This window comes from Panthera leo, chromosome A2 (genome assembly GCF_018350215.1).
Source record: "Panthera leo isolate Ple1 chromosome A2, P.leo_Ple1_pat1.1, whole genome shotgun sequence".
Classification (NCBI taxonomy): Eukaryota; Metazoa; Chordata; class Mammalia; order Carnivora; family Felidae; genus Panthera; species Panthera leo.
Genome location: NC_056680.1, coordinates 79,866,076 through 79,892,208, shown reverse-complemented (window position 1 = coordinate 79,892,208; position 26,133 = coordinate 79,866,076). Strand labels below are relative to the sequence as shown.

The window sequence follows — 26,133 nt, the reverse complement described above, 5'->3', positions numbered from 1 at the left end:
ATCCCATAAAGCCAAGGGGCAGAAGCATGGTAAATAAATAAAAACTTGGCAAATAAATGTATTTCCTACATGTGAATTGCCTGGATTAAGTAATTGGTATTCTTCTCTTCCACTGAGCTGTTTATAAGCAGATCAATAAAGTCAAAAAACTTTGATTTTTTTTAGAATAAACAGAAAACAATTTCTGATATGAAGTTTAAAATGTTAGTATCTCATAGCATCACAAATCTTAGTAGGAGCTTTGAATCTTCTCTTGATTACTGTGAAGCAAAATTCTGGAAAAAAATCTTTGACTTTAGAAGAAACATAATAGTAGCTTCAGAAAGGTGACAAACATATCTCTGGTTCCCTGTTTTATGTGTGACATGTTGTATTCCACAAATATCTGTTGAAGGATTAAAGAAATATAAGACAACTTCATAAACAAAACTATTGTTAAGCCTTGAGGTCTTAGAATAGCACCTGGCACATAGCTAGCATGATGTGGTAGTGTAACTGTCAGCTATTATCGTCGTCATCATCATCATCATCATCATCATCATCTCTACTACTACTACAGATTTCCACCATTTTCATCCAGAACTGGCATATTAGGTTTTTTCCCCCAGAGAACCTATTACATGAACTTCTTACTACTGTTTCTCTATTTTTAAACTGTACATTGATCTTTTCAAGGAGTGTGATTGTGATAAGAATACAGACAAGTAGCACAAAAATTATAGTGGAGGTCTTACTCAGTGATAGATGAGGAATTTGGCTTCCAACTCATTGTGAAATGGCTTGAGAGAAACACCAACTTTGACAGAGAAAAATTTTTTAAATGTTCAACTCTCACAATGGCTATCTGCCCTTTTCTTCCAGCGAACTCTAAACTAAAAGTTTCACTGTTGGGTGAAAAGAAGGAAGAAGTTCCTCTAAGATCAAAAACAAGACAAGGATGCCCACTCTTGCCACTTTTATTCAACACAGTGCTGGGAATCCTACCCACAGTAATCAGACAAGAACAATAAAAAAGGCACGCAAATTGGTAAGGAAGAAGTAACATGTCACCATTTGCAGATAACATGATACTATGGATAGAAAACCCTAAAGACTCCACCAGAAAACTATTATTACCAATAAATTAACTCAGTAAAGTTGTAGGATATAAAATTAATATAAAGAAACCCAATCCATTTCTATATACTAATAACAAACGAGCAGAAAGAGAATTAAGAAAACAATCCCATTTACAATTGCATCAAAAAAGAATAAAATACCTAGGAATAAATTTAACCAAGGAGGTAAAAGAATTGTACTCTGAAAACTATAAAACATTTATGAAAGCAACTGAAGATGACACCAATAAGTGGAAAGATATACTGTGCTCATGAATTGGAAAAATAAATATTGTTAAAATGTACATACTACTCAAAGCAATCTATAGATTCAATTTAATCCCTATCAAAATACCAATAGCATTTTTCACAGAACTAGAAAAAATAATCCCAAAATATATATGGAATCACAAAGACCACCGAATAGGCAAAGCAATGTTGAAGAAGAGGAACAAAGATGAAAGTATCACAATCCCAAATTTCAAGATATATGACAAAATTGTAATAATCAAAACAGGACGGTACTAGCACAGAAACAGTACACAGATCAACAGAATAAAATAGAAAGCCCAGACATAAATTCATCTTTATATGGTCAATTAATCTATGACAATGGGGGCAAGAATACGCAATGGGGAAAAGACAGTCTCTTTAACAAATGCATTGGGAAAACTGAACAACTATATGTAAAAGAATGAAACTGGACCACTTTCTTACATCATATACAAAAATAAACTTAAAACTGATTAAAGACCTAAATATGAGACCTGAAGTAATAAAAGTCCTAAAAGAAAACATAGGCAGTGAACTCTTGGACATGGGTCTTGGCAGTATTTTTTTGGATCTGTCTGCTCAGACAAGGGCAAAAAACCAACCAACCAACCAACCAACCAACCAAACAAACAAACAAAAAAAAACAAAAGAAAATAAACTATTGGGACTATATCAAGCTAAAAAGCTTTTGTACAGGAAAGGAAACCACCAACAAAATAAAAGGCACCCTACTGAATGGAAGAAATTTGCAAATGATATATCTGATAAGGAGTTACTATACAAAATATATAAACAATTCATATAACTCAATACTCCAAATCTAAATAATCCAATTAAAAAATGGGCAGAGCATATAAATAGACATGTTTTCCAATGAAGACATCAAAGGGCCACAGACATATGAAAATATTCTCAACATCACTAATCATCAGACAACTACAAATCAAAACCATAAAGAGATATTACCCTCACACCTGTCAGAATGGGTAATCAAAAAGACAAGAGATAACAATCATTTGTGAGGATGTGGAGAAAAGGAATCATTGTGCACTGGTTGGTGCAAATATAAATTAGTCTAGTAAACAGTATGGAGTTTCCTCAAAAAATTAAAAAAAGGAGTATCACATGAACCAGTAATTCTACCTCTGGATGTTTGCCCAAAGGAAAAAAAAATAATTCAAAAAGATAAATGCACCACTATGTTTACTGCAGCATTATTTACAATAGCAAAGATATATGAGCAACCTAACTGCCCATCAACAGATAAATGGATAAGGAAGATGTGATACACACACACAGACAGGGAGAGGAGAGGAGAGAAGAGGAGAGAGACAGAGAAGAATATCACTCAGCCATAAAAAAGAATGAAATCTTGCCATTTGCAACAACACAGATGGACCTAGAGGGTATTATGGTAAGGGAAATAAGTCAGAGAAAGACAAATACCATATAATTTCACTTATATGTATAATCTAAAGAAACATAGAAACAAACAAATAAACAAACAGAGATTAATAAATAGAGCTGGAGGTTGGTATGGGGTGGGGGAGGGAATTAAAGGGTACAAACTCCTAGTTAGAAAATAACTAAGTCACGGGGCTAAAACAAACAGCATAGGGAATACAGTCAATAATACTGTAATACCTTTATATGGTGACAGATGATAACTATAGTTATCACCGTGATGCATTTTGTAATATACATAAATGTTGAATACCTGAAACTAATGTTTCAGGTACACCTGAAACTAATAAAATATGTCAACTATACTTCAATTTTATTTTTTAAGGTTTTTTTAAATGTTTATATTTGAGAGACAGAGAGAGACAGAGCATGAGTGGGGAAGAGGCAGAGAGACAGGGAGACACAGAATCTGAAGCAGGCTCCCAGCTCTGCGCTGTCAGCACAGAGCCTGACGCGGGGCTCAAACTCACGAACCATGAGATCATGACCTGAACTGAAACCAGACGTTTAACCAACTGAGCCACCCAGGCACCCTTCAACTTTAAAACTATAATATAGGGGCCCTGAGTGGCTCAGTCAGTTGAGCATCCAACTCTTGGTTTTGGCTCAGGTCATGATCTTGCGGTTGATGAGTTTGAGCCCTGAATCGGGCTCTGTGCTGATGGTGCAGAGCCTGTTTGGGATTTTCTCTCTCCCTCTCTGTCCTATCCCCTGCTTGCTCTCACTGTCTCTCTTTTAAAAATAAATAAATAAACTTAAAAAAATTTGTTTAATAAAATAAAAATACAAGATAAGTTAATGATAAAAGTATCAATGTTGATATGAAGTCTGAGGCTTGATGTCTGAATTCTCATAGCAATCATTCTATCTATAAATATTGATCAGCAGTCTCCAAATCAAAACTGTATAACAGAAAAATAATAGCTTCCCCATAGCTCTTATTAAATGGGATTCAGGTTGCAGCCTAGATACTTGTATATTGTTTAAAGATGATTCCAACATAGATGGCCTACAGCCTGGCATTAGGAACCAGTGACTAGACAACAGATGTTTGATGTGTTTGCAGAACTGCTTTTATTGTGTAAAATAACAGGAATTAAAAAAAAAAACAGTAAACACAAGAAAAAAGCAAACAGATAACAGCTCTTCTCCTCATTTGGCTCAGCAACCCTTCCAGACCTTTTTCTTCTTCATTGTGCTATAGATCCAGAAACTTGAAATAAAATTTATAAAGGCGTTGGTACCCTGTTGAACTTAAAGGTTTAGAATTATCATGTATTTAGAATTACTCACTGGGTTGCTGCTATTTGGAAGAACAATGGCTTCGATAAGGATCGATGGAACAAATCCATCAACTTTCTGCCAAGGTCTTTTAAATACCCTTTGCTTGAATTTCTCACAGTCTGAGAAATTATTATAATTTATCATGAATGCCCATCCCTCTGGGTAGTCAAATCCAACATACTCTTAGCTGCCAATGGTGTTATTTATTCATTCATCATTCATTAATTCATTCTTGTAATTAACAAACTTGTGTTAAGGACCTACAGGCACTGTGGCAAGATTTAATGGTACAAAGACCAATAAAACAACGTCATTTTCTTTCAGGAGTTTACACTACAAAAGAAGCAGAGAAACAAGCACACAATTACGATATAGGGTGCCAATGCAATGATAGCTATTTAGTGCCTTCTTATATGTGCCAGATATTCTAAAGCCCATTTAAGTCTCTCAACATCTCTGTAAGATAGTGATCAGCATCCTCATTTTACTAATCAGAAAACTGAGCTTCAGAGAAGGTAAACATTTGCTCAAGCCACACAGCTGTGAAGGTGACAGAGTTGCAATCTGGCCCCAGGTCTTGCTAATTCCATCACCCCTAACATTTTCCAGAGCTCCTCACTCCTTGTAACAGGAGTATGCACTGCTTGTGATGGTACCTGATCCAGACTGAGGAAGTAAGAAGAAGTTTCCAAGGGAGGTGGCCCCAGAACTGGTACTGAATGAGAAATAGGAGTTATTCAAGCAAGGAAGAAAGGTGAGGGTGTGATAGGGCACAAGGAGCACAAAAAAGAAACGATAATGAAAAAAGGAAAAGATAATGACACAGAAGTAGAATTGCCACTTCAGTGCATTAGTATGACTGGAATCATACTGGTACCTATGGAAGGGTGGTAGAGGATAGAGCTCGAAAGTGGGAATAGTTCATGGAAGGCCTCATGCACCATTTACAGAGTGACAGGTACTAGCAACTCTACAAACAATGCCTCAATAAATTCACATAAAACCTCTTCCCTCCATTTTTAATCCCTGTTTAGAGAATGTTAAAATTGAGATTTAGAAATATTAAATGATTGTCCAAGGCTATACACCTTATAAATTATAGAAATGGTATTCAAACTCTCATTATTCTCTTCTGACTGCTCTCAGGTTCTGCCCATAACTAGAGATGACCAGTTGACGATGGTTGTATGTATCTGAACTTCAGAGAAAGAAGATTGTCACTGACATGACACTTTAAGATATGGCTGCAATCAGGAGTGCATGTTACTGGGAGTCAGGAGAGAGGGGAAGATATTACAATGTGAGAAGAGAAGAGGTCCAAGAATGGATCCCTAGGGAACAATCAATCATATTGCCTTTAGTCTGGTTTCTCTAATCATCATCATGACCTTTCAGTGTGTAGCAATCTGAGCCTGTCTCCTCTGCCGTTTCCATGATTATTGGCAGTGGGTTCAATTCTGTTCCTAATCATCTGTGTTGTCCATCAAGGTGACTTCCCTAAGAGCGAATCTATAACATGACCTTCCTTATATTTTTTCTATAAAGTTGAGCATTGTAACACTTTGCATATGAATGCCATTATCAGAAAGGAAAAGATAAACCATAATTTCATCATGAAATAATGATCCTGACGGAGACTAGCTAGTACCAAGGGCAACTAGTGCTCATGGCTTCCCAGAAGAAAAAGTGATCCATGTCAGAGAGAGAAGGTGAGTTTTGAAAGCCTACAGATGTAAACAAACATCCAAATTCCAAGAGAAGTAATTTCTGAATCACCCCATGATTTAAATTTCTCTTTCTCAGAATGCCTCTGTGTCTAACAACTTAACTTGGTTGAGCAGAATTAGGTACTTAGCCCCTACGTGTGCTCTCTGTGAAGAATATTAGTAGTCTGCAATCCCACTCTTTCCTTACAGAAAAGTTCTACAAGTTCTTAAGAACTTGAATGAGGTTCAATTTGCTGGATGATGAGCAGTGCAATTTTTTTCAGACTCAGAGCAAAAAAAAAAAGTTAATTATAAAATAAATAAGTCACGGAAATGAAAATTACAGCATAGGACAGATAGTCAACAATATTGTTATAACGTTGTATGGGGACAGATGATAACTACACTTATCATGGTGAGCACTGAGTAATATATAGAATTGTTGAATCCCTATGTTGTACACCCGAAACTAACATAATATTGTATGTCAGTTATACTTCAATAAATTTTTTTAAAAGGCACTGTTTGTTCCTAACATTTAAACTGTGACCTATCAATTGAATTGTCTGAGGGAAATGATGGGCTTTGTAAAGTCAGGTAGCATATTCTTCAGCGATTGGTGGGAAGAAGGAAGTTTTAAATAATCCCAGTTAAACAGACTTGTTTTTCAATTTAAAAAAGAATGTGACCTCCCAGGCTAAGGATTAGAAACGAATTGCCTCTCTGCCTAACAGTTAAAGTAATACTGAATATTTCTTTAATCTAAGAAAACTACCCCTTTTATTTTCTTTTTTCCCAATATGAAAAACAGAACATAAGAGTCTGATAAATACTGTGGCACATGATCTGAACCACATATTCCACCATGAACAGTATGATTAAAAGGCATTTTAAGGGAAATGCTTGCTATCCCCAAAGACCATGCAAAGCCTGAATCTATTAAGCCCTCTCTGAGCCCATTTATCACATGCTTAGGCTCCACATGAAGCTTATCTATTACTAGAGTTTACAGATCATTGCACGTTCGAGTTAGAGGGCATCTGAAATATCACCTGAGTCTCGTCACCCCTCATTTTATAAATGACAGAACAGTACTAGAATTCAGGTTCCCTGACTCCTTGTCCAACATTCTTACCCTGCCCCTCTAATTCAGTCAGTAAGAGGAAAAAACTCTAATTCTATAAAAAACAATGTGCCTTGAAAAAAATGTTTGCCATTCTTTTTACTGCCAGAATTTATTTTGAAAAGCTATGATAACTTTTTCCTAAAAGGTCTTTTTTTATTTAATAAAAGGATTTTGTTTTGCTAATGAAAATGTACAAGAATAAGAAAAATGTCATGGACTTCATAAGAAATGTCAAGAATGAATTCGCTGGACTGAGGTACATATCAAATACAATCTTCTTTTGCTTATGTACAACCTTAGATAATTCATTACTACACACACACACACACACTATCACATTTGTTTTTTCACTAACCAAAACATAAAAGAAGCAGTAAATATAAAGGCAGGTACTTGTTGACCAACACACCAAGGACCAAACCATAAACATAAAAGAAATGCTTTGAACCACCATTCTGTTTTTCACTATAACAAGCTCTTTGGCAATTTGAAACTTGCTATTTTGGTATCAATTCTCTATTTTTGTTTTTTATTACTTAGGTGGCTGTTTTTGTCTGGGATAAAGAATTATATGTGAGGTGCATTTATGCTGTAGAGAGTAAACTTCTGGAGGTATAATTATGTTTTCAATCCTGATTGAGAAATTATTAGGCTGGAAAACATGCCAAGCACCTATTCAGGAGGCACAGAGGAGGCTGAAATGGCCCTTCAGCCATGCAGTGACTCACACAGGACTTTTAGGACACAGGAAAGAGGAGGAGGATTAATGAGAAAATTGGGTTCCTTCGCACAGCAGGAGATTTATGAATAGCTGGTGGTGACATCATCCTCATAACAATAAATAAATAATTGAAATATTATTTTCTCAAGAGTAGTCTAATTACATGGCTCATTTTTCTTTTTATATCAGAGTGAAATCACTCAGCCTTTCGTCAACGCATTCTGCTGAAACAAGGTAATCACCTGGAAACTCACTGACAATCAGTTATCATCAAATTCTCATTTGAGATACATGTCGTTTGTCCGCAAGACTGAGGACATCAGATTATCTCTCCATAATTTACTGTCCCTGAAAAAGTCAGTGTCTGGCTCTCAGCCTCAAAGAAGCAATCTGGCATTCTATAAACCAGAATTGTGTATTTACCTGCGTTTCTGAATGGAGATAATGAATGGAGATATTAAAATAATTTTAATATTTGTACTGACTATAAAAAGTACTTTAAAATGGAAAAAGAAAAGAAAACTCTTGTAATTTCCTGACCCAAGGATAACCTGACTCTTCCCCCAGGAACCACTCACACTGCATGTCTGACAAAATCTGATGTGTGAGTTTGCAAGGCAAGGCCGGATCAGGGACTGGCGAATCCACCAAAGTAAATGGGCCTCTGGGGCCCTTTGGTAGCTGGACAGTCAGCTGACTTCTTCTGGAGACACCAGAGGTCCGTGTACTTTCCACTCAAACCTCAACAACCAGAACATTCAACTTTTGACCATATTTTATAATAAAGAGACTCTGGGGTGCCTGAGTGGTTCAGTCAGTTAAGCATCCGACTCCTGATTTCAGCTCAGGTCGTGATATCATGATCACGGGACTGAGCCCCACATTGGGCTCTGTGCTGAGCATGGAGCCTGCTTGGGATTTTCTCTCTCTCCCTCTCTCTGTCCCTCCCCTGCTCTCTCTCTCTCTCTCAACAAATAAACATTAAAAAGAGAGAGACAATGTTTTATAATGAAGACGGCATAACTACTTTCTTGTGAAAAGATTAAGCTTTAAAAAATCCTATTCTCTTTGCAAATGTAGAATATTTTTAGAAAAACAGCAAGAAACTTCACTCTATAAGACTGAGAATAATATCACCTTCAACAACGTCATGCCTTTTTTTCTAAGAAGCTAACACATACTCTAAATGTGAAAATGACAAACCCCATTTATGGCTCATCCTCATTACTTCTCACTGAGGAAGGTAAAAGAACTCTTTTTACTTCTCTAGGGAGTTTTGAATTTTGATCTCTCCTTTGTTAACAGGTACAATGACAAATATTATTTGGGTTAAAAATAACCCTTCTAATATCCTACTACTGCACGAAATATTCTGACCTCCTACTACGGTGAATTCCACTACACGCTGCTTGAGGAAATATTTTCTCCCTTGTTTCAAATGTACTTGACATTTAATTCCATTGAGTGAGCTCTTACTTCTGTCATCTAAAGCAGAGATTAAAGAAGGAAATAATAAGCCTCAAGATTCACACCTTATTTTATTGGTAGGACACCTCCTGGTTAACCTTTCTATTGTAGATGAAGCTTTTCCCCAGAGCAATGACATCATGGTAAGAAAAGGAGAGGAAGGAGTGGGGGGAGGAGGCAGGAGAAGAGGGTTACAGGAGAGTTTTGTAATAAGAGAAAAAATTTATTAACAAAAGAGAAGAAAGAGAGATAGTGGGAAGAGGTGAAGAAGTCAAGAGGGAGGAAATGAGAGAAAAAGTAGAGAAAGATGCACAGAAGGACAGAATATTGGACCATTAAACCCTAAAAAAATCAAATTATAACTTCATAACTCACAAATGCATGGATATATTAGAGATTCTGGCAAAGGTATGTCATCAGAGAAAAGATATATTTTGCCTGACTTTTCTCAGCTATTCATGATCTCACTTGCTCACCGGCTCTTGAAAAGAAATGTAAGGTTTATGCTCTGTGTTACACTGGGTAAGTTTATGAGGTCATGTGTCTTGTAAGTGATCATCATGACCAAAAACATCCCCTGGAAATCCTTCAGCAGTGCTGTAGAGCCCCTGGTGTCTGTGGTCAGTTCTCCCCTTCACCCAGCACGGGTTTCCAGCCTTACTGCTTGTGGGCCTGCTGGACACTGAGCAAAGTGGATGTGCTTTTATCCAGTTTCCTTCCTGGTGACACCATTCATCAGTCTAACTTTTTTTTCTGATTTCCTGGAAACCGCTTACATTGTGATTCTCACAGTTGGCTACTAAATGGAGGCCTCTCTGCTTTTGTTATTTATGGGGGAATCAAGATACCAATGAACTGTGAGGTAGTTTTTCTATTTGCTTGACTTCTTTTCTCTTACGGGCTGTTTTAATCACTGAGCTCCAGCTGGAATAACTTACACCCCTCATCCTAAAACCTCAGTCTTTTTACATTCCTTGTTCACATAATTATTTTTCTCAAAGAAAATGAACTTTAATAGGCCAAATCACCCATGTTTTTGCTCTATTTCAGAATAACTGTTCCAATAAATTCGTATTTTCTTTTCTTTTAATGTTTATTTTGAAAAAGCAAGCATGAGTAGGGGTACGGGCAGAAAGAGAGGGAGAGAGAATCCTCACTGCCAGCACAGAGCCCGACTTGGGGCTCCATCTCATGAACCATGAAATCATGACCTGAGCCGAGATCAAGAGTCAGACACCCAACCAAATGAGCCATCCAGACGCCCCTTTAAATTAGTACTTTCAAGAGAATACCAGATGCAGCAGAGTTTGTGATCTCTGCTTCCCTGGTCATTCAGTATGATCTTTTAGAGATAAAAATGGAAATATTCTAGTCTCTTCTTGATTCAAGCAATCCTTAGCTCTAAGTTGAGGGGCTTTCTGTATGATAAACCAATGGACAGAGGTCTCCACGTACCAAAGGATCTGAGACAACTTCGTTTGTCTTTCTTCCTGATGTCTCATATCCCTGTTGGCATGACGACTTACTCATCTGAGATGTATCTTTTGAGGACTGACTCCTGTTCTTCCCTGATCTCTGCTGAAAAGGACATCTCTGCTATTGTTATTGTGCTGGAGGGGAAACATCTGTTGTCGTTGAGTTGCAATTTATCATCATGTTTTCTAACAGCCCCGAGTTTCCCACTAGAACATCAGAGCCCGGTGATATTACAGCTCCAAATGCCTTCTGTGATCTTCACAAAACAAGCATTAAAAGGAAAATCTGTTAAGCAAAACAAGGATTCCTGCTTGACTTTGTAATTGCTTGGAGGATAAAGACACTTCTTAAGGAAACTTAAATCATTTTCCACAAATCATTCACTTTCTAGTTCCTTTAACTCTCTCTCTCTGAACTCTTGATAACTGCAAGCTATGAATCAGTAATGTCTCATGTTTCTTATTTTTTCTCATTGCTTTTATTATTATTGAATTTTTTAACTGAGGTAAATTCACACACAGTGAAATATACAGACCTCAAGTTTTGACAAGTGCACACATCTATGTAACCCACGCCCCTCAAGATACATATAACATATTCGTCACCCCCAGAAAGCTCCTCCCACCCTTCTGTCAATCCCCTATCCCAGAAACAATCACTGATCTAATTTCTAGCACTGTAGGTAATTTGCCTATTCTAGATTTCATAGAAGTGGAACCATATAGTAAGAACTATTTTGGGTCTGGCTTCTTTCCTTCCACATAATATTTTTGAGATTTATCCATGTTGTTTCCACTATGAACAATTAATTCCTTTTTATTGCTGAATTTCCATTGTATGGATATATCACTGTTTGTTTTAACATTTTACTTATTTTTGAGAGAGAGAGACAGAGCGCGAGCAGGGGAGGGGCAGAGAGAGAGGGAGACACAGAATCAGAAGCAGGCTCCAGGCTCTGAGCTGTCAGCACAGAGCCCAATGCGGGGCTCAAACCCATGAAACGTGAGATTATGACCTGAGCTGAAGTTGGAGGCTTAACTGACTGAGCTACCCAAGGGCCCCTATATCATTGTTTATCCATTCTCCTGCTGATAGGTACCTGGAATGCTCCCAGTCTAGGGCTATTAGCTATGATTCTTCTTAATAAAAAAAAAATCAAGACTGTACTCCATTCATTTGAAATACTGGCAGTATTTACATCATACTAAAATAGTTTAATTTATAAAAAGGAACTATGAAAGATGATGTACAAATAGTAGATGCTTAAATGAAATGTTAATGAAATAAAGCATATTTATAGGTCTTTAATTTCTTCTAACTTTAGTTATATGCGGGTTTTCTTCCCGCCTCCTTGTTTTTAGGGGTTGGAGGGTTGCCTCTATGTGAGTAAGATACTACTGTCTCTTTTATCCTAGTAATACAATCGTTTGAACACACTTGATATGACAATGGAGAGTTGTCAGCAGTGCTGACAGATGGGTGTTGCTCTCACCCCCTTGGGTTCAATGGCACATCTGAATTGATGAAGCTACTGTCGTGGTTCAGAGGTATACTTGCATGTGGTCCAACATCAGGGCAAAGTGGAAGTACAGAAGCCTCACTCTCGATAAGCCTGAGCTACCACTATATTCCAGTGAAGGGGTTTTGTTTTTCTCTTCATTTGTAACTTTACTTCTCAGCTCTCATTCAAACAAAGCACTCAGAAGTGACTGAGAGAGTAGAGGAAATACAGGGCTGCTTCCCTAGAGATATTTGGGGAAGAAAGAGCAGAAGGACTCTCTGCTCTGCATTGCAGGGAGGTGGAAGGACTCTAGGGGCATGATGGCAAACCAGAGCACAGCATCAAGGACATGCCCACAGCCCAGGTCCAGAAGCAGCAGAGCAGTCTCCACACCCTCATGCAGGGCTCAAAACAGAACCATGGCCTGAAGGAATGGCTGGGACAAGTGCAAACTGTCTGTGTGGACCAGCCACCAAAGACTAGATGAGACAGGAAGGCTCCCTGGGTACCTGCAGGAATAGATGACTTGGAGACCAGAGGTACATCCTCAGACCATCCCTGCTTTTGCACCAATTAAGTCCTCTGAAACTTAGTCACAACATCAGAAAAATGGGAGAGGGCTAGCCAAAGGCGACTGAAATTAAGTTTTAGCCACTGGGAGAAGGAGGACAATAAAAAGAAATTAAGTTGGGTTATGAAAGAACAACAAAAAGTTTTATTCCTCCGATACCCCAGTCTGTGGCCAGAATTTATAACTGCAATGCTTGTGTAAACATAAACAATTTCTGAAAGGACTGGCAAAAACCATTAACAGTTGCTGCTTCTGTTGGAAGGGAATACAGCTATAGTGTGGGAGGAAGGTTTATTTTTAATTTTAAATATTTTTTTAATATTTTTGGACTTTTTGCCAAGTACCTTTATTAATTTTGAAATGAAACTTAGTATTTAAACTAAGTAGACAGGCAGGACATTCAGTACTGAATTGATATTAAAAAAGTTTCTTGGGGGGCACCTGGGTGGCTCAGTTGGTTAAGCGGTCGACTTCAGCTCAGGTCATGATCTCATGGTACGTGGGTTCGAGCCCCGCGTCGGGCTCTGTGCTGACAGCTCACAGCCTGGAGCCTGTTTCAGATTCTGTGTCTCCCTCTCTTTGACCCTCCCCCATTCATGCTCTGTCTCTCTCTGTCTCAGAAATAAATAAACGTTAAAAAAATTTCTTAAAAAAAGTTTCTTGGTTCTATCACAACTGCTCTCCAACACTTGGAAGAGTAACTGGGCTGTTATGTTCATTCATAACAATAGTCACAGTGTTTTATGTTCCTTGTCTTTTATGTACAGTAATTTGTACATGAGATAATAAATGTGAGTATCACAAACTACAGGTAATAGAATGAAAACAATTGGGATTTTATTAAATGAAGTTAATGGAAGCAAAGGAGTTGTGAGTGATTGGTTTTGAACCTGATCTCTCTCTCGATCATTACACAGACATAACTAGTTTCTTAACTTTTCCTTCAGCTTGTCCTTAAAAATTACAAATTGAATACTGCATACAATGATTTCCAAACCCCATGGAAGAACATAATTACACAAGCAGTACATTTTTCCCTAGTGGCAAATTATTTGGTGATGTATGTAGTCATGGGAATTTGGCCAGAAACAGCACAGAGGACACCCTGCGGTATGTATGTGGCGATGTACAGCAGAGACACAGAGTTACGGACTTGGCAGTAAGGTTTTCTCCTTCCTACACTGTCACAGAGTTGCCCAGGGATTCCTAATTCTGTGGGGTGGAGAGAATTAAAGACAAGATCATAAAGAACAAAACTCACATTGCCAATATTGTGAGAAAACAGATTTCAGGACAGTGAAAACTGCCTTTATAAAGTTCCAAAAGCACGTAGGGCATTGTTACTATACTGGACATATTTCACTGGGATGTCCAATTTTATTGAGTGCTAGTTTCTTCCTTTAGGGAATTTGTGTCTATTTTTTTTTTAATTTTTTTTAATGTTTATTTATTTTTGAGACAGAGAGAGACAGAGCATGAATGGGGGAGGGTCAGACAGAGAGGGAGACACAGAATCTGAAGCAGGCTCCAGGCTCTGAGCTGTCAGCACAGAGCCCGATGCAGGGCTCGAACTCACGGACCGTGAGATCATGACCTGAGCGAAGTCGGACACTTAACCGACTGAGCCACCCAGGCGCCCAAATTTATGTCTATTTTTAAGGATTTTGAGACAGCTAATATCCTCTTTTTTCCCCATTCCCTATGATTCCACTAAAATATATTATCATTAATATATGTTCCATATATTATATAATACAGAAATATTTACTCTGATGTGTTTTTTTTCATCCAAATGCAATAATGGAATACATGAGGACTTGGTTGAAGTCCTTCAATTGGTTGAAGATTTTAAAAATAATAATGACTTGGGGTCATATCTGGGCTTAGAGGAGACAAGGAGAACAATGTGCAAATATATCACAGGAGGAAGAAAGGGAAGGAGGGAAGGAGGGACAAAAAGAGGGAGAGAGAAGAAGGAAAGTAGGGGAAGAGGGCAGGGGAGGTGGTAGAGAGAGAGGGAGGGAAAGAGAGAAGAGTAGGGAAAGAAAGAGAGAAGAAGGGAAGAAGGGAAGGCACTAACTTGTACTGAGCACCTACAATACTAGACATGGTGCTAGATCTTTTCCAGCTCATCAAACTTTAAAACAATGTTGTAAAAACAGTATTCGTCTCACTTTTTACTGACAAAGAAACAGGCTCTTAGCCGTAAAGGAAGCTTTTCGCTTTTCTCAAGGTACCCACCCAGCTGGCCAGTGATGAGCTCAAGAGTCAAACTGGACTGGCCTGACCTCAGAACCTCTGCCACCTTTTGCTGAACAAAGTCCTCTCTCAAATGATGAGAGGTTCATAGTTGGGGCTTTTTTAACCTTAAAGAGGCTACATGAAGGAGACTGTGGGCAATAAGAGATAAAGTAAAATTACTCTGAAATATATTTCATAGAAAACAGAAGTACGTGGCTTTTTAAAGTTAACAAAAAATTTTTTTAAGTGGGAGAAACTGCAAGTTAAGTGAAAGGGACACAAAATCCATAACTTGGGTCAAGAAAGCATATATCAGATCAGTCATGAAAATGGGTGACGCAAAATCAATCATGTTTTATTGATTTCAAAACAACAGAATTTGAACCCCATAAAAGTCACATTTTGTATCTATCAAGAAAACTCACTGAAGACAATGAATTAGCTTGACAGAAATAAACTTCCCTTGAAAGAAACAAATCATCTGACAACATCTATATTAATAGAATATAAAAACCCCTAATGTCAAGAGGAGTAGAGAGTTTTTCCTGGGCACAAGCAGTGCTTAGAGAGTTTCTTTGGCCTTTTCTTAGTAAAGATTTTCAATTTGCTTTAAGAAATTTGTATTTAGGATATGTTCCCAGGGAAGTGAAATTTTATTGATAAACTATTTCTTAGGTGGCATATAAATTATGAGACTTTATGATTCTGGCTACTCCGATTTTTATTATATACTATCTAGATCAATATTTCTTTCTAGAAAAGGCACAAAAAGTTCCTCCATCTAGTATTTAAGCACCAGCACTCTCCATCTATATAACATCTTCAATGCTCAGTTCTAGGGCCACTTTCTCTAAGAAAATCCCATCAGAGCCATCTTTCTTGTTCTGGAACTACAATACATGTTATTTGTACCCCTTCTGTTAGAATTAAGAATTTCTATCCTGGATTAGGAGGGTTTTAAAAATATGCATTTTGTATATCCTCTACTAAACTATAAGCTATTTGAGAGAAGGACGATATCCCTTTTAAATTTACTGTATAAATAAAATGATTATTGCCTAATATTCATTGAACAGTGAAAATAAAGAAAAACAGAAATGAATATCATATACTGACATCTGAGGATGGAGTTCTAGTCTGTTTTTAATTTTTAAATTTGAATATAATTGGCATACAATGTTACATTAATTTCAGGTGTACAACATAGTGTTGCAACTTCTATATATGTTCTGATCCAATCACCACAAGCATAACTACCAGCTGTCACCACACATGCTATTATTATAGGATCATTGACAATATTCCCTATGCTGTGCCTTTTATGCCCATTCCATAACTGGAAGTCTGTATACTCCAGTCCCCTTTACCCATTTTGTTCATTCCCCCCTCCCTCTGGCAACCATCAGTTTGTTCTCTGTATTTAGGGTCTGATTCTGATATTTATTTGTTTAGGATTTGTTTATTCATGTGTTTTATTTTTTAGATTCCACAAATGTGTGACATCACATGGTACTTTTATTTCTCAATCTGACTTATTTCCCTTAGCATAATACCTTCTAGCTCCAACCAGGTTGTTGCAAATGGCCAGATCTCATCCTTTTTTATGGTTGCACAACATTCCAAAGACACACCTTCCTTATCCCTTCACCTATTAATAGACACTTAGTTACTTCTATATCTTGTTTATTATAAATAATACTGCAATAAACATGGTGCATATATCTTTTTGAATTAGTGTTTTTCATTTATTTCTAGTCTTGAGCATTGTTTGAATTTTGGTCGCAACTTGAAAGTTTACTTACATTAGAGCTTCAAATTTACCTTGAGCTTTTGGTTGTGTATATAAAAACATTTAATGTCACAGAACATCCACATTCAGATATTCTCTAAAATGACACAGATTGATGGTAGGTCTGGGTCGACAGACCTATTTCCCCAGTCACCAAAAATACAACAAATTCATGCATCCGTTGATGTATTCGACAGGTTTAAAAAAATTTTTTTTTAACATTTATTCACATTTGAGAGACAGAAAGAGACAGAACACAAGCAGGGGAGGGTCAGAGAGAGAGGGAGATACAGAATCCGAAGCAGGCTCCAGGGTCCATGCTGTCAGCACGGAGCCCAACACGGGGCTCAAACCCACAAACCGTGAGATCATGACCTAAGCTGAAGTCGGATGCTTAACCGACTGAGCCCACTGGTGCCCCTCTATTCAACAAGTTTTTAATGAATGGGTTTGATTCATTATTTCTTTGCCCTCAAAAATCCCATGGAGTTGAACCTAAGCTGCCTTCAGAGGAGAGACTAGGGTGTAAATAATGAGGCAGTCCAATGACTTAGAAGTTATTTATAAGTGTGACTCAAATCACCTCTCATTTCAGATAAACCATTTCTCTTCTTTTCCTCAGCATAAATGCAATTATTAGACACACTAAAGCATAATGTTTTCTACATAAAGAACTTGTACACCTGAAAAAAAATCTAAACATATGCATGGCTTTGAGATGCCACGTAGATTCAGTTTTTAAAGAAGTCGAGAAATAGACATGCAGCCTACATTAAGCCCAGTTTCCTGGTTGAACAACTCACAACTTTTATTCATCCCTTAGTGCTCGAAGAGTAATTTAACGTTATAGAACTGCTCCAAGGGAGCAATCAGCATCATTTTTTTTTTTTGCATAACACAAACAAACCAAAGTGAAACATATTCCTGTAACTTACCATATATTTGGATTCAACTCTAGTCGGTGATAGGAGTCAAAGTCATCTCGTAGGATAACGCTGTCACTATGTACTTCAGCTAAAAGAAAAATAAAGTATTTTGGAAAAAATTATACTAAACAATAGACTTAGCTACACAAAAGGGTCAATGTACTGCCTTTATGAGGAATAACAATATTTTATTTATTTACTTATTTTGGAATAAAAATATTTTAAATTAAAACTGAATTTTAAATGAGCAGTTGATTACATATTTGGCCCCTAAACTACTAAGGGACAAGTGTAAAGGCTCGATGGTTAGGCACCTACAAGTCTGGAAACCACAGTCCCCAAAGAGAAACCCTACCAAACTGTTACCAGGCAGAAAAGGCAGGAAGGCCAAGGTCAGTACTAACCTATGAAGACAGGTCACACAAGACTTGTCTCTCATAGCTCAATATGCCCAGAAAGGTTCAGTGTTAACTCACTTTAATAGAAGCAGATGGACCATTCTGGCTATTCATTGTCAGCTAATGTTGCTGGTATTTACTAACCCATTTCTTCATCTCTTTCTTACTATCCCTCTTCCCCTACCTTGTTTTCCCTAGTTCTGCATATTCACTCATATTTTATTCAATGTGTTGCAAAGTGTTAACATTTTTCCCCCTCAGAGCTGCATAGGAGAATTTATCTACGTTAAGTAAAAGTCCTAAATAAAGTCATGTTAAAAGTCAGGAGGCATATGAGGGAGCCACCCACAGTTTAAAATAAATTATCATTACACTTGAGATTGTATTAAATATCTATTTTTAAGTTTTCAAACAACTTTGGGCATACCAAGAGCAAAGAGTATTTTCGTAAGCCATAGAATTTGTGATTTTTCCACTAAATAGAAGGTGGATAAGTAAAAAAAAAAATCACGGCTCGCTTTTAAGGCTGTGGGAGAAATGAAAATTCTTTCTACTCAAGTTGTAAAAAATGAATTTCATGGTCAAAAACCCTCTCATCCCATTCCCCTGGTTTGCTTGGGAAGTTTCTTTTGGCTCATATAAATTCTCTGGGCCTGTATGATTCTGTTTGAACTAGTTTACACATGCTTTTTGGAAAAATTAAAATCACAGGATCTGATTAACAAAAAAATAACCAATTTTTTTTACTTTTTTTCAAAGGTGATATTTTATTTTTTTGGCTCACTTGAATAACACAAATAATTCATCGATCCAGTGGGTAATTAAAATCACTTCCAAATATCAGGAAGCGTACTTCCAAGTTCTCTTTGGTGACACTGCCACCCACGGCCCTCTTCGCTCTCTTTATTCCAGGTATGCCAGCAGCTAAGCACGTAACGAAGTCCAGGAAACCAGTGAATCAGCATGTATTAAGAGCAACGGCTGCTCAAACTCAGAAGCCTTAGGCAGGACAACAGGGAGAATATGGATTTACACAGGGAGAAAGCTGTGATGTATTCTGCGTGTGGGAGTGATTTAATGATTCCTCTGAGCGATTAGATGCAGTGCCTGAAATGCCTATAGGGTGCAGCTCTCCCAAATACCTAACCTGGCCCAGAAGAGGCTGGGCCACTGCGGGTCACCAGCCTGCCTTGGCTGCCAGAAGGCATGCTTCTAAGCACTTGTTTGAGTTAGTCTGCCAAAGAAGAGGAGCCCCAAGCTGTAGCATTACATAAAAGTAGAGCTTCTCAAGGAAGACTTTCCAAAGAGAAAAATAAATTAATTGGGTTTGTAGGTTGAAAGGAAAAGCCCAAGAGACAAACAACTGACCCATCTGCAAGTCCCACCGTGAGAGACATCTGAAAAGGCTGGAGCCGGCCAGGATGATTTATTTTCATTCTTATTAAATAGTGTAGCGTTGGAAATCGCTTTTAAAATAAACCCTCACTAACACAAATGAGAAATTGAACTCTTAAAAGACCATTTGTTTTCTATAGAATGTTTTACAGAGGCATGGGTAAGCCTCAATGGTTATTTGTTCATGTGTTTACTTCTTTCCAAACACTATTATATCATTGACTGTACACCTTTACAAACAGAAATTCATTCAATCATAACAACCCAAGGAGGTAGGTACTATTATTTCCTCTATTTTGCAGATGAGGAAACTGAGGCACAGAGAGGCTAAGTAACTTACTCAACATTCATGGCCAGCAAGCAGAGAAGGTGAGATAAACCCAGGAAGTGGTTCCAGAAACTATTCTTAGCAACTACAAACCTTGCCTTGCATGGCACTATGGAAAGATCATGAGAAAAATGAGAGGTAGTAACTTTATATGATGCCATTAAACAAAGCTTATGGTTATTTGAACAACTTCATTTCAATTTTGAAAGAAATGACCAAACTCTCTTTTTACAACCCAGTACTAGTCTGAACAGTTACCTCAAATCTGAAATGACCTCCATGCCTCCACACTCCTAGCTCCTTGCCCACCAACCCTATGCTCTACTATTTATGATGGGTAGGAGTTCTGGGGAAAATTTGGCATTAAAATCCTTGATCAAAAGATCAGGCTCATACAGAGAAAGAGAGATACCATATGTTTTCATTCTTATATGGATCCTGAGAAACTTAACAGAAACCTACGGGGGAGGGGAAGGAAAAAAAAAAAAAAGAGGTTAGAAGGGGAGAGAGCCAAAGCATAAGAGACTCTTAAAAACTGAGAACAAACTGAGGGTTGATGGGGGGTGGGAGGGAGGGGAGGGTAGGTGATGGGCATTGAAGAGGGCATCTTTTGGGATGAGCACTGGGTGTTGTATGGAAACCAATTTGACAATAAATTTCATATATTAAAAAAATAAAAAATAATAAAAAATAAAAGATCAGGCTCAACAGAATCACAAGGATGGATGTACTAACAGGTTTAAAAGTCCTTCCACTGGCCCCAAGTGGGCACCATGATTGCCTCCTTGGTGAGGTCCTGTGTTCGAGCATAATATGAACCTGAGACTGATTTCAGTCAATGATCAGTGAATCAGAGAGGGCAGGAAGTTTCCTCACCTCTATATCATCTGCCTACACAGTGAGAGGATTGAAACAAGCCTATCTAAGTACTAAGGTTAGTGACACTGGGGTCTTAAGCACTTACCTAGATGTGGGTGCATCGTGGCTTCTGTTGGAGCTGGACCAAGAGAGAAAAAGGGAAAGATGATTGATTAGCAACAAAAACAAAATCAGTAATAATCAAATACAATTATAAAACTTAGGTAACACTAAAGAAATTAAATGACTAGAACCTTTTTGGAAGAGTAAGAAAAAAAAATGCCAGTAAACATCTTAAAGTAAAACATCCAACTTTCTATGTAGTTATTCTATTTAAAAGTAACTCCTAAACTGAAGAGTAGAACCCCTTACATTCAGGATAGTTGAGTGTATCCCTCAAACACATCAGCCTCAGGTATCCCTCAAAACACATAATATAAATGTGACATGATAGTTAATGGATATGCTAAAACTCTTCCTGAGCACCCAGTACCTCTCAGGGGCTATTATGGGTGTTAGGGAAAGAGAAAATAGTGCCACTCTTGCTTTCAAAAGAGCTCATTACCATCTGCTAACTAGAATATAGTGCAGTAAGTGCTATGGCAGACAAGGAAGGGATACTGGTTCCAGGCTGAACAGTAAAAGGGTTGTCGGGAGAGGTTTTCCAGAGAAGATGATTTCTCTGCTAGGTTTTGAAAGATGAGCAGAAGGAACGTAGGTGGTGGTAGAGGAGGGGGGAGCTGCTTCTTTCTGGAGTAAAAGTGAAAAGGCATAGAGAAGCAAAAGAGAATGGCTTTGGGGAAGAACCACAACAGTTTCAGCATGACTGGATGAAAGTGTTAAGAGGAGAGAGTAAAAATGGTGATGCTGGGAAAATAGGGAGGACAAGATCATGGAAGTGAATGCTGGGGAATTTGGACTTTACCACGAGAGCTTGACAATCTTCTGAACATTTATAAGCAAAGGAATGGATGTTCAAAATATGCATTTTAAGAAAGGGCACTCCACAAATAAGGGACATAATATTGGAATATTAATATTCCATGTTAAATAAAATAGGTCATTAAAATTCATCTATTTTTTTAAGTGTGGCTACTAGAATACTGAAAATTATACATGTGGCTTGCATTATACCTCTACTGGACGGGGCTGAACAACAGCTAGGAGACAGATCGGCGCTGGATATCAATTAAGGAATCATTGTTACACAGGAGGTGGTGGAGTCATGGAAGATGACCATGTCATTCAGAGAGAATGCAGGACATAGAAAAAGAAGTGAAATGAAGTGGTAAACACGCATTTAAGGGACTGGTAGAAGACGAGCTAGCAAAGGAGACTGAGAAAGAGTTCATTTCATTATGGGAATAAGGAAATGAGAGAGTTTTAAGAGAAAAGAGGGTTAAATGAAAGACCAAAATAATCCTAATAAAGATGATATCTATTGAGAACATACTGTTATCACAGCACTGTTAAGCAGAGTCTATAGATGAACCCAGGAAATTTGGCTTCAGAGGCCACACTTGTAACTACTGTGCAGACTGTTCTTTCAAGAAAGTCCACTGCAAAGACAAGAGATGAGATTTTGTAGCACCTAACGAGGATCAAGGACCAAAGAAATTTTTTTGTTGTTGTTTGCTTCATTTCTTAAGATATCATAATTGTTGAACATGACTATATCAGCTATTTTACAAAAGGGGCTCTCTGCGTTCACAGAATAAATTGTGAAGAAGAGGAGGAAAATAATACTGATATCTATATAGTATTTAACTTCAAAGAAAACTGGGAAATAAGTTAATTAAATCAAATGTAAAATTTAGGGCAAGTATCAAGTAAAAATACTTACTGTTTAAATATGTATAACAAAATATCTGCAGAGACATCAGGACCTACTTGATTTTAAATGAGGCCTGGACCCAATAAAAAGATTAAGTTATAAAATGCTTTACTCTACCTTAATCTAAGGAGTCTATCCAAATTGGTATCTACCTTTTCTACATGACTTTGGCACATGGCATCTTATACTGAACCACCCACAACATAATCATCAGGGGAGGCCAATTAGAAAAGACTCAGGGAATCAGAATCTTTGGGAATGGAGGCTTAGAATTTGCTTTTGTTGTGTTTTTGTTTTTGTTTTTAGTGATGGAACAAGAGAGGAATTTATTTCAGTGAGGCCAACACCAGGAAGACAGCAGACTAATGTCTCAAAGACTGTCTCTAGAATCTGTATTTTTGAAAACCTTTCCTGGTGATTCTCATAAAAAGCCAAATTTAAAAACTATTGGTCTTAATCATATAGTCCAGCCCTTATTTTTACAGCATGCAGAACTATTCTTCGTATTAAGTATATATCTTTTCTCCCAAGAGGAAATAAGTTCCTCAAAGGCAGAAAATATGGCCACCCAACACACCAGCCTAAACTGCTAATCAGTTCCCAATAAATGCTGAATTAAACTGAAAGATACTTCTTAATTGTAATATATTTTATGATATTTTGGAAAATGAATAATTGAAGATCCAAACCTTTGAAAACATGCCAAAATATACTCATAACATTGTCAGAAAGTCCTTTAGTATAACAGTCTGGGTAGTTTAAACACCCAATAAATACCACCTAAATTTAATTTAATTCAACAAATTTAAATCATGTTTTAAATCACTAGTTAGGAAAAATCAATTCAATATTTTTAACAAAATCCACTGAGATAACTAAACGTTATTTCCTCAGAAAGAGAAACATGTACGCATTAAACTTGATGGAAAGAAATGTACAAATTTCCTTGAAAAATATTCATACACGTATGGGGTAAATATGGTCCAAAATCTAGGAAAGTACTGGGCCTGGGAAGCTTATTTTAATCATCTCTCAGTAAGTGACTATATCAATCTATTTTTTATGTAATTTAACAAAATTTCTAAGCCTGTAGGAAGTTCAACCTCTGTTCCACATTTATTAGGGGTAAATGTACCACAGAAAAATTAGAATAAGTAGCCTAAAGAAGTATAATATAGTTTAACATTATTTATTACACTCCCACTTGGATAGTACCTGCTTTTTGCCTCATACTCTTAACATGGATGAATTATGTGAATTTGGCATAAAGGTCTTTACTCTTTCCTTTATTAAATATAAAACACATGCATTAGAGAGTCCTAATTTGTCAGCCTTTCAGTGCTTGCCCAGTACCATATCTTCAACTAAGTATGCCTTTCCTGCTCCTCTGCCATTGAACTAGTTCTGACTCATTTTTCTAGATTGCTTAAATGTTTTTATCTTAACATTTTGTTGGTCTATTACTGATTCTCTGCCTCCCCAAGGACCTTTGATTGTTCCCACCCTACCACTCCCACCTTGGTCCAACTTCCCAGCTCCTATGACCCAAAATCTCAGGACCAACTCTAGCTACCACCTAAAGTTGCCAAATGGCTTAGACTTGGAAGTTTTGTTCTGAGAGAGAACAAAAATGTTTCTAAAGAGGTAGGTTTTGGCTTTGGAGAAAACAGGACAGAACATGTCTTTAACAGAAGTATAAAAGACATCTCAGTTCCTTCCAGTTATCTCTCCATCAGGATAAGAACACCAGGTCAGACAATCAGCCACAGGTACATACAGGGAAGGATGCATGGATAATGAATTAGAGACAGAGAAAGATGGCTGGAATAGTTTTGTACCCAAAGAGATCACTGAGGAGGCACTTCATAATATGGTCCCAATTTGGCTTCATTGGTGAATCCCATGAGACTATATGTAAAGGCTGGAAAGAACTTCAAGCTATGAGAACGCACTTACTGTCCTAACATGAAACTTAACAAATTTGGATATCCCTAGATTCACAAAAGTGATTAGTTGTACATCCTATGCTGCAGAAAAAATTCACTTCTGAGAAAAAGACCAAAAGTTTACTTTAGTTTATACAAACATGTGATTACTAATTAAATTGCTTATCTTCCCATAAATTTGGGGGCAATTCAGCTTAATATGAAGTTTCTACCAATAATTTGTAAACTCTTATAAACAGTGTAATGGCTAGAGGCCAAACTTTCAGTGGTGTTTTTTAGAATTAAAGTACAATGATCATGGGATACCACATCTGCAGTTGGATTTTATAGATCACTCCAAGGAGATCTATGAGCATTGGCAATGGATAAATAAACCCAACTTATAATTCCAAAAATTTACTAATTCGTTACTGATCCTAGGCAAGGTGACAACACTATCTGTGTTAACAGAGGATAAATGCGTAAATGAATTTGTGTTTCACTGAACTTGATGTCATTCAAAATAATCACACATCTCTGAAATCTTTACCCACAAACTTAATGTCATTTAGACCTACAAAAATTATAGAAACTACATCCTCTTTAAAGCTTGATCAGGTTCAAGTAATTGTACTAAATTGGAAATTGGACTTAAGTTGTATCTTGATAACATCAAGAGTATGCCAAATGTCATCAAAATGAATCAACTTAGTCAAAACCACAGATAAAATTTGAAATGCTAAACAGCCTACTTAAAATGAAGTTCCTACTTTGCTTAAAAGAACAAAGTAAAAACAAGCCAACAAAATGTAAGAACCATGACAGAATCTCACTAAAGTCTCCATGTTCTCTTAAAAGTCAGTTTTCAGCAAAGGATTAAGAATGAAGGTATGGCTCCCATTTACAATAGCACCAAAAACCATAAGATAGCTAGGAACAAACTTAACCAAAGAGGTAACAGATCTGTACGTTGAAAACTATAGAACACTTATGAGAGAAATGGAAAAACATTCTATGCTCATGGATTGGAAGAACAAATATTGTTGAAATGTCTGTACTACTCAAAGCAATCTACACATTCAATGAAATCCCTATAAAATAACACCAACATTTTCCACAGATTTAGAATAAACAATTCTAAAATCTGTATGGTCCTAGAAAAGACCCAGAATAGCCAAAGTAATGTTGAAAACAACCAAAAAAATAACAACAACAAAAGAAACAATGCTGGAGGCATCACAATTACAGACTTCAAGCTGTATTAGAAAGCTGTAATCATCAAGACAGTATGGTGCTGGCAGAAAAACAGACACATAGATCAATGGAACAGAATAGAGAACCCAGAAATGGACCCACAAATATATGGCCAACTAATCTTTGACAAAGCAGGAAAAAATATCCAATGGAAATAAGATGGTCTCTTCAACACATGGTGTTGGGAGAACTGGACAGTGACATGCATAATGATGAAACTGTACCACTTTCTTATAGCATACACAAAAATAAATTCAAAATGGATGAAAGACCAAAAAATAAGACAGGAAACCATCAAAATACTACAGAAGAAAGCAGGCAGCAACCTCTTTGACCTCAGCTGGAGCAACTTTTTACTAAACATGTCTCTGGAGGCAAGGGGGAAAAAACCAAAAATGAACTTATTTGGATCTCATCAAGATAAAAAGTTTCTACACAGCAAAGGAAACAATCAACAAAACTAAAAGGCAACTGATGTAATGGGAAAAGATATTTGCAA

General features: G+C 37.2%; 1 protein-coding gene across 1 annotated transcript in view; it reads right to left on the bottom strand.

Annotated features, from left to right (window-relative positions):
* Nucleotides 1-26,133, bottom strand: part of RELN (reelin) — a 532,400-nt gene that overhangs the window by 261,636 nt on the left and 244,631 nt on the right. Inside the window, exons 5-6 of the mRNA XM_042915885.1 lie at nt 20,728-20,760; nt 17,652-17,730 (exon numbers count right to left, since the gene is read on the bottom strand). Coding sequence (XP_042771819.1) covers nt 17,652-17,730; nt 20,728-20,760 — 112 coding nt within the window. The remainder of the gene's footprint in view (nt 1-17,651; nt 17,731-20,727; nt 20,761-26,133) is intronic.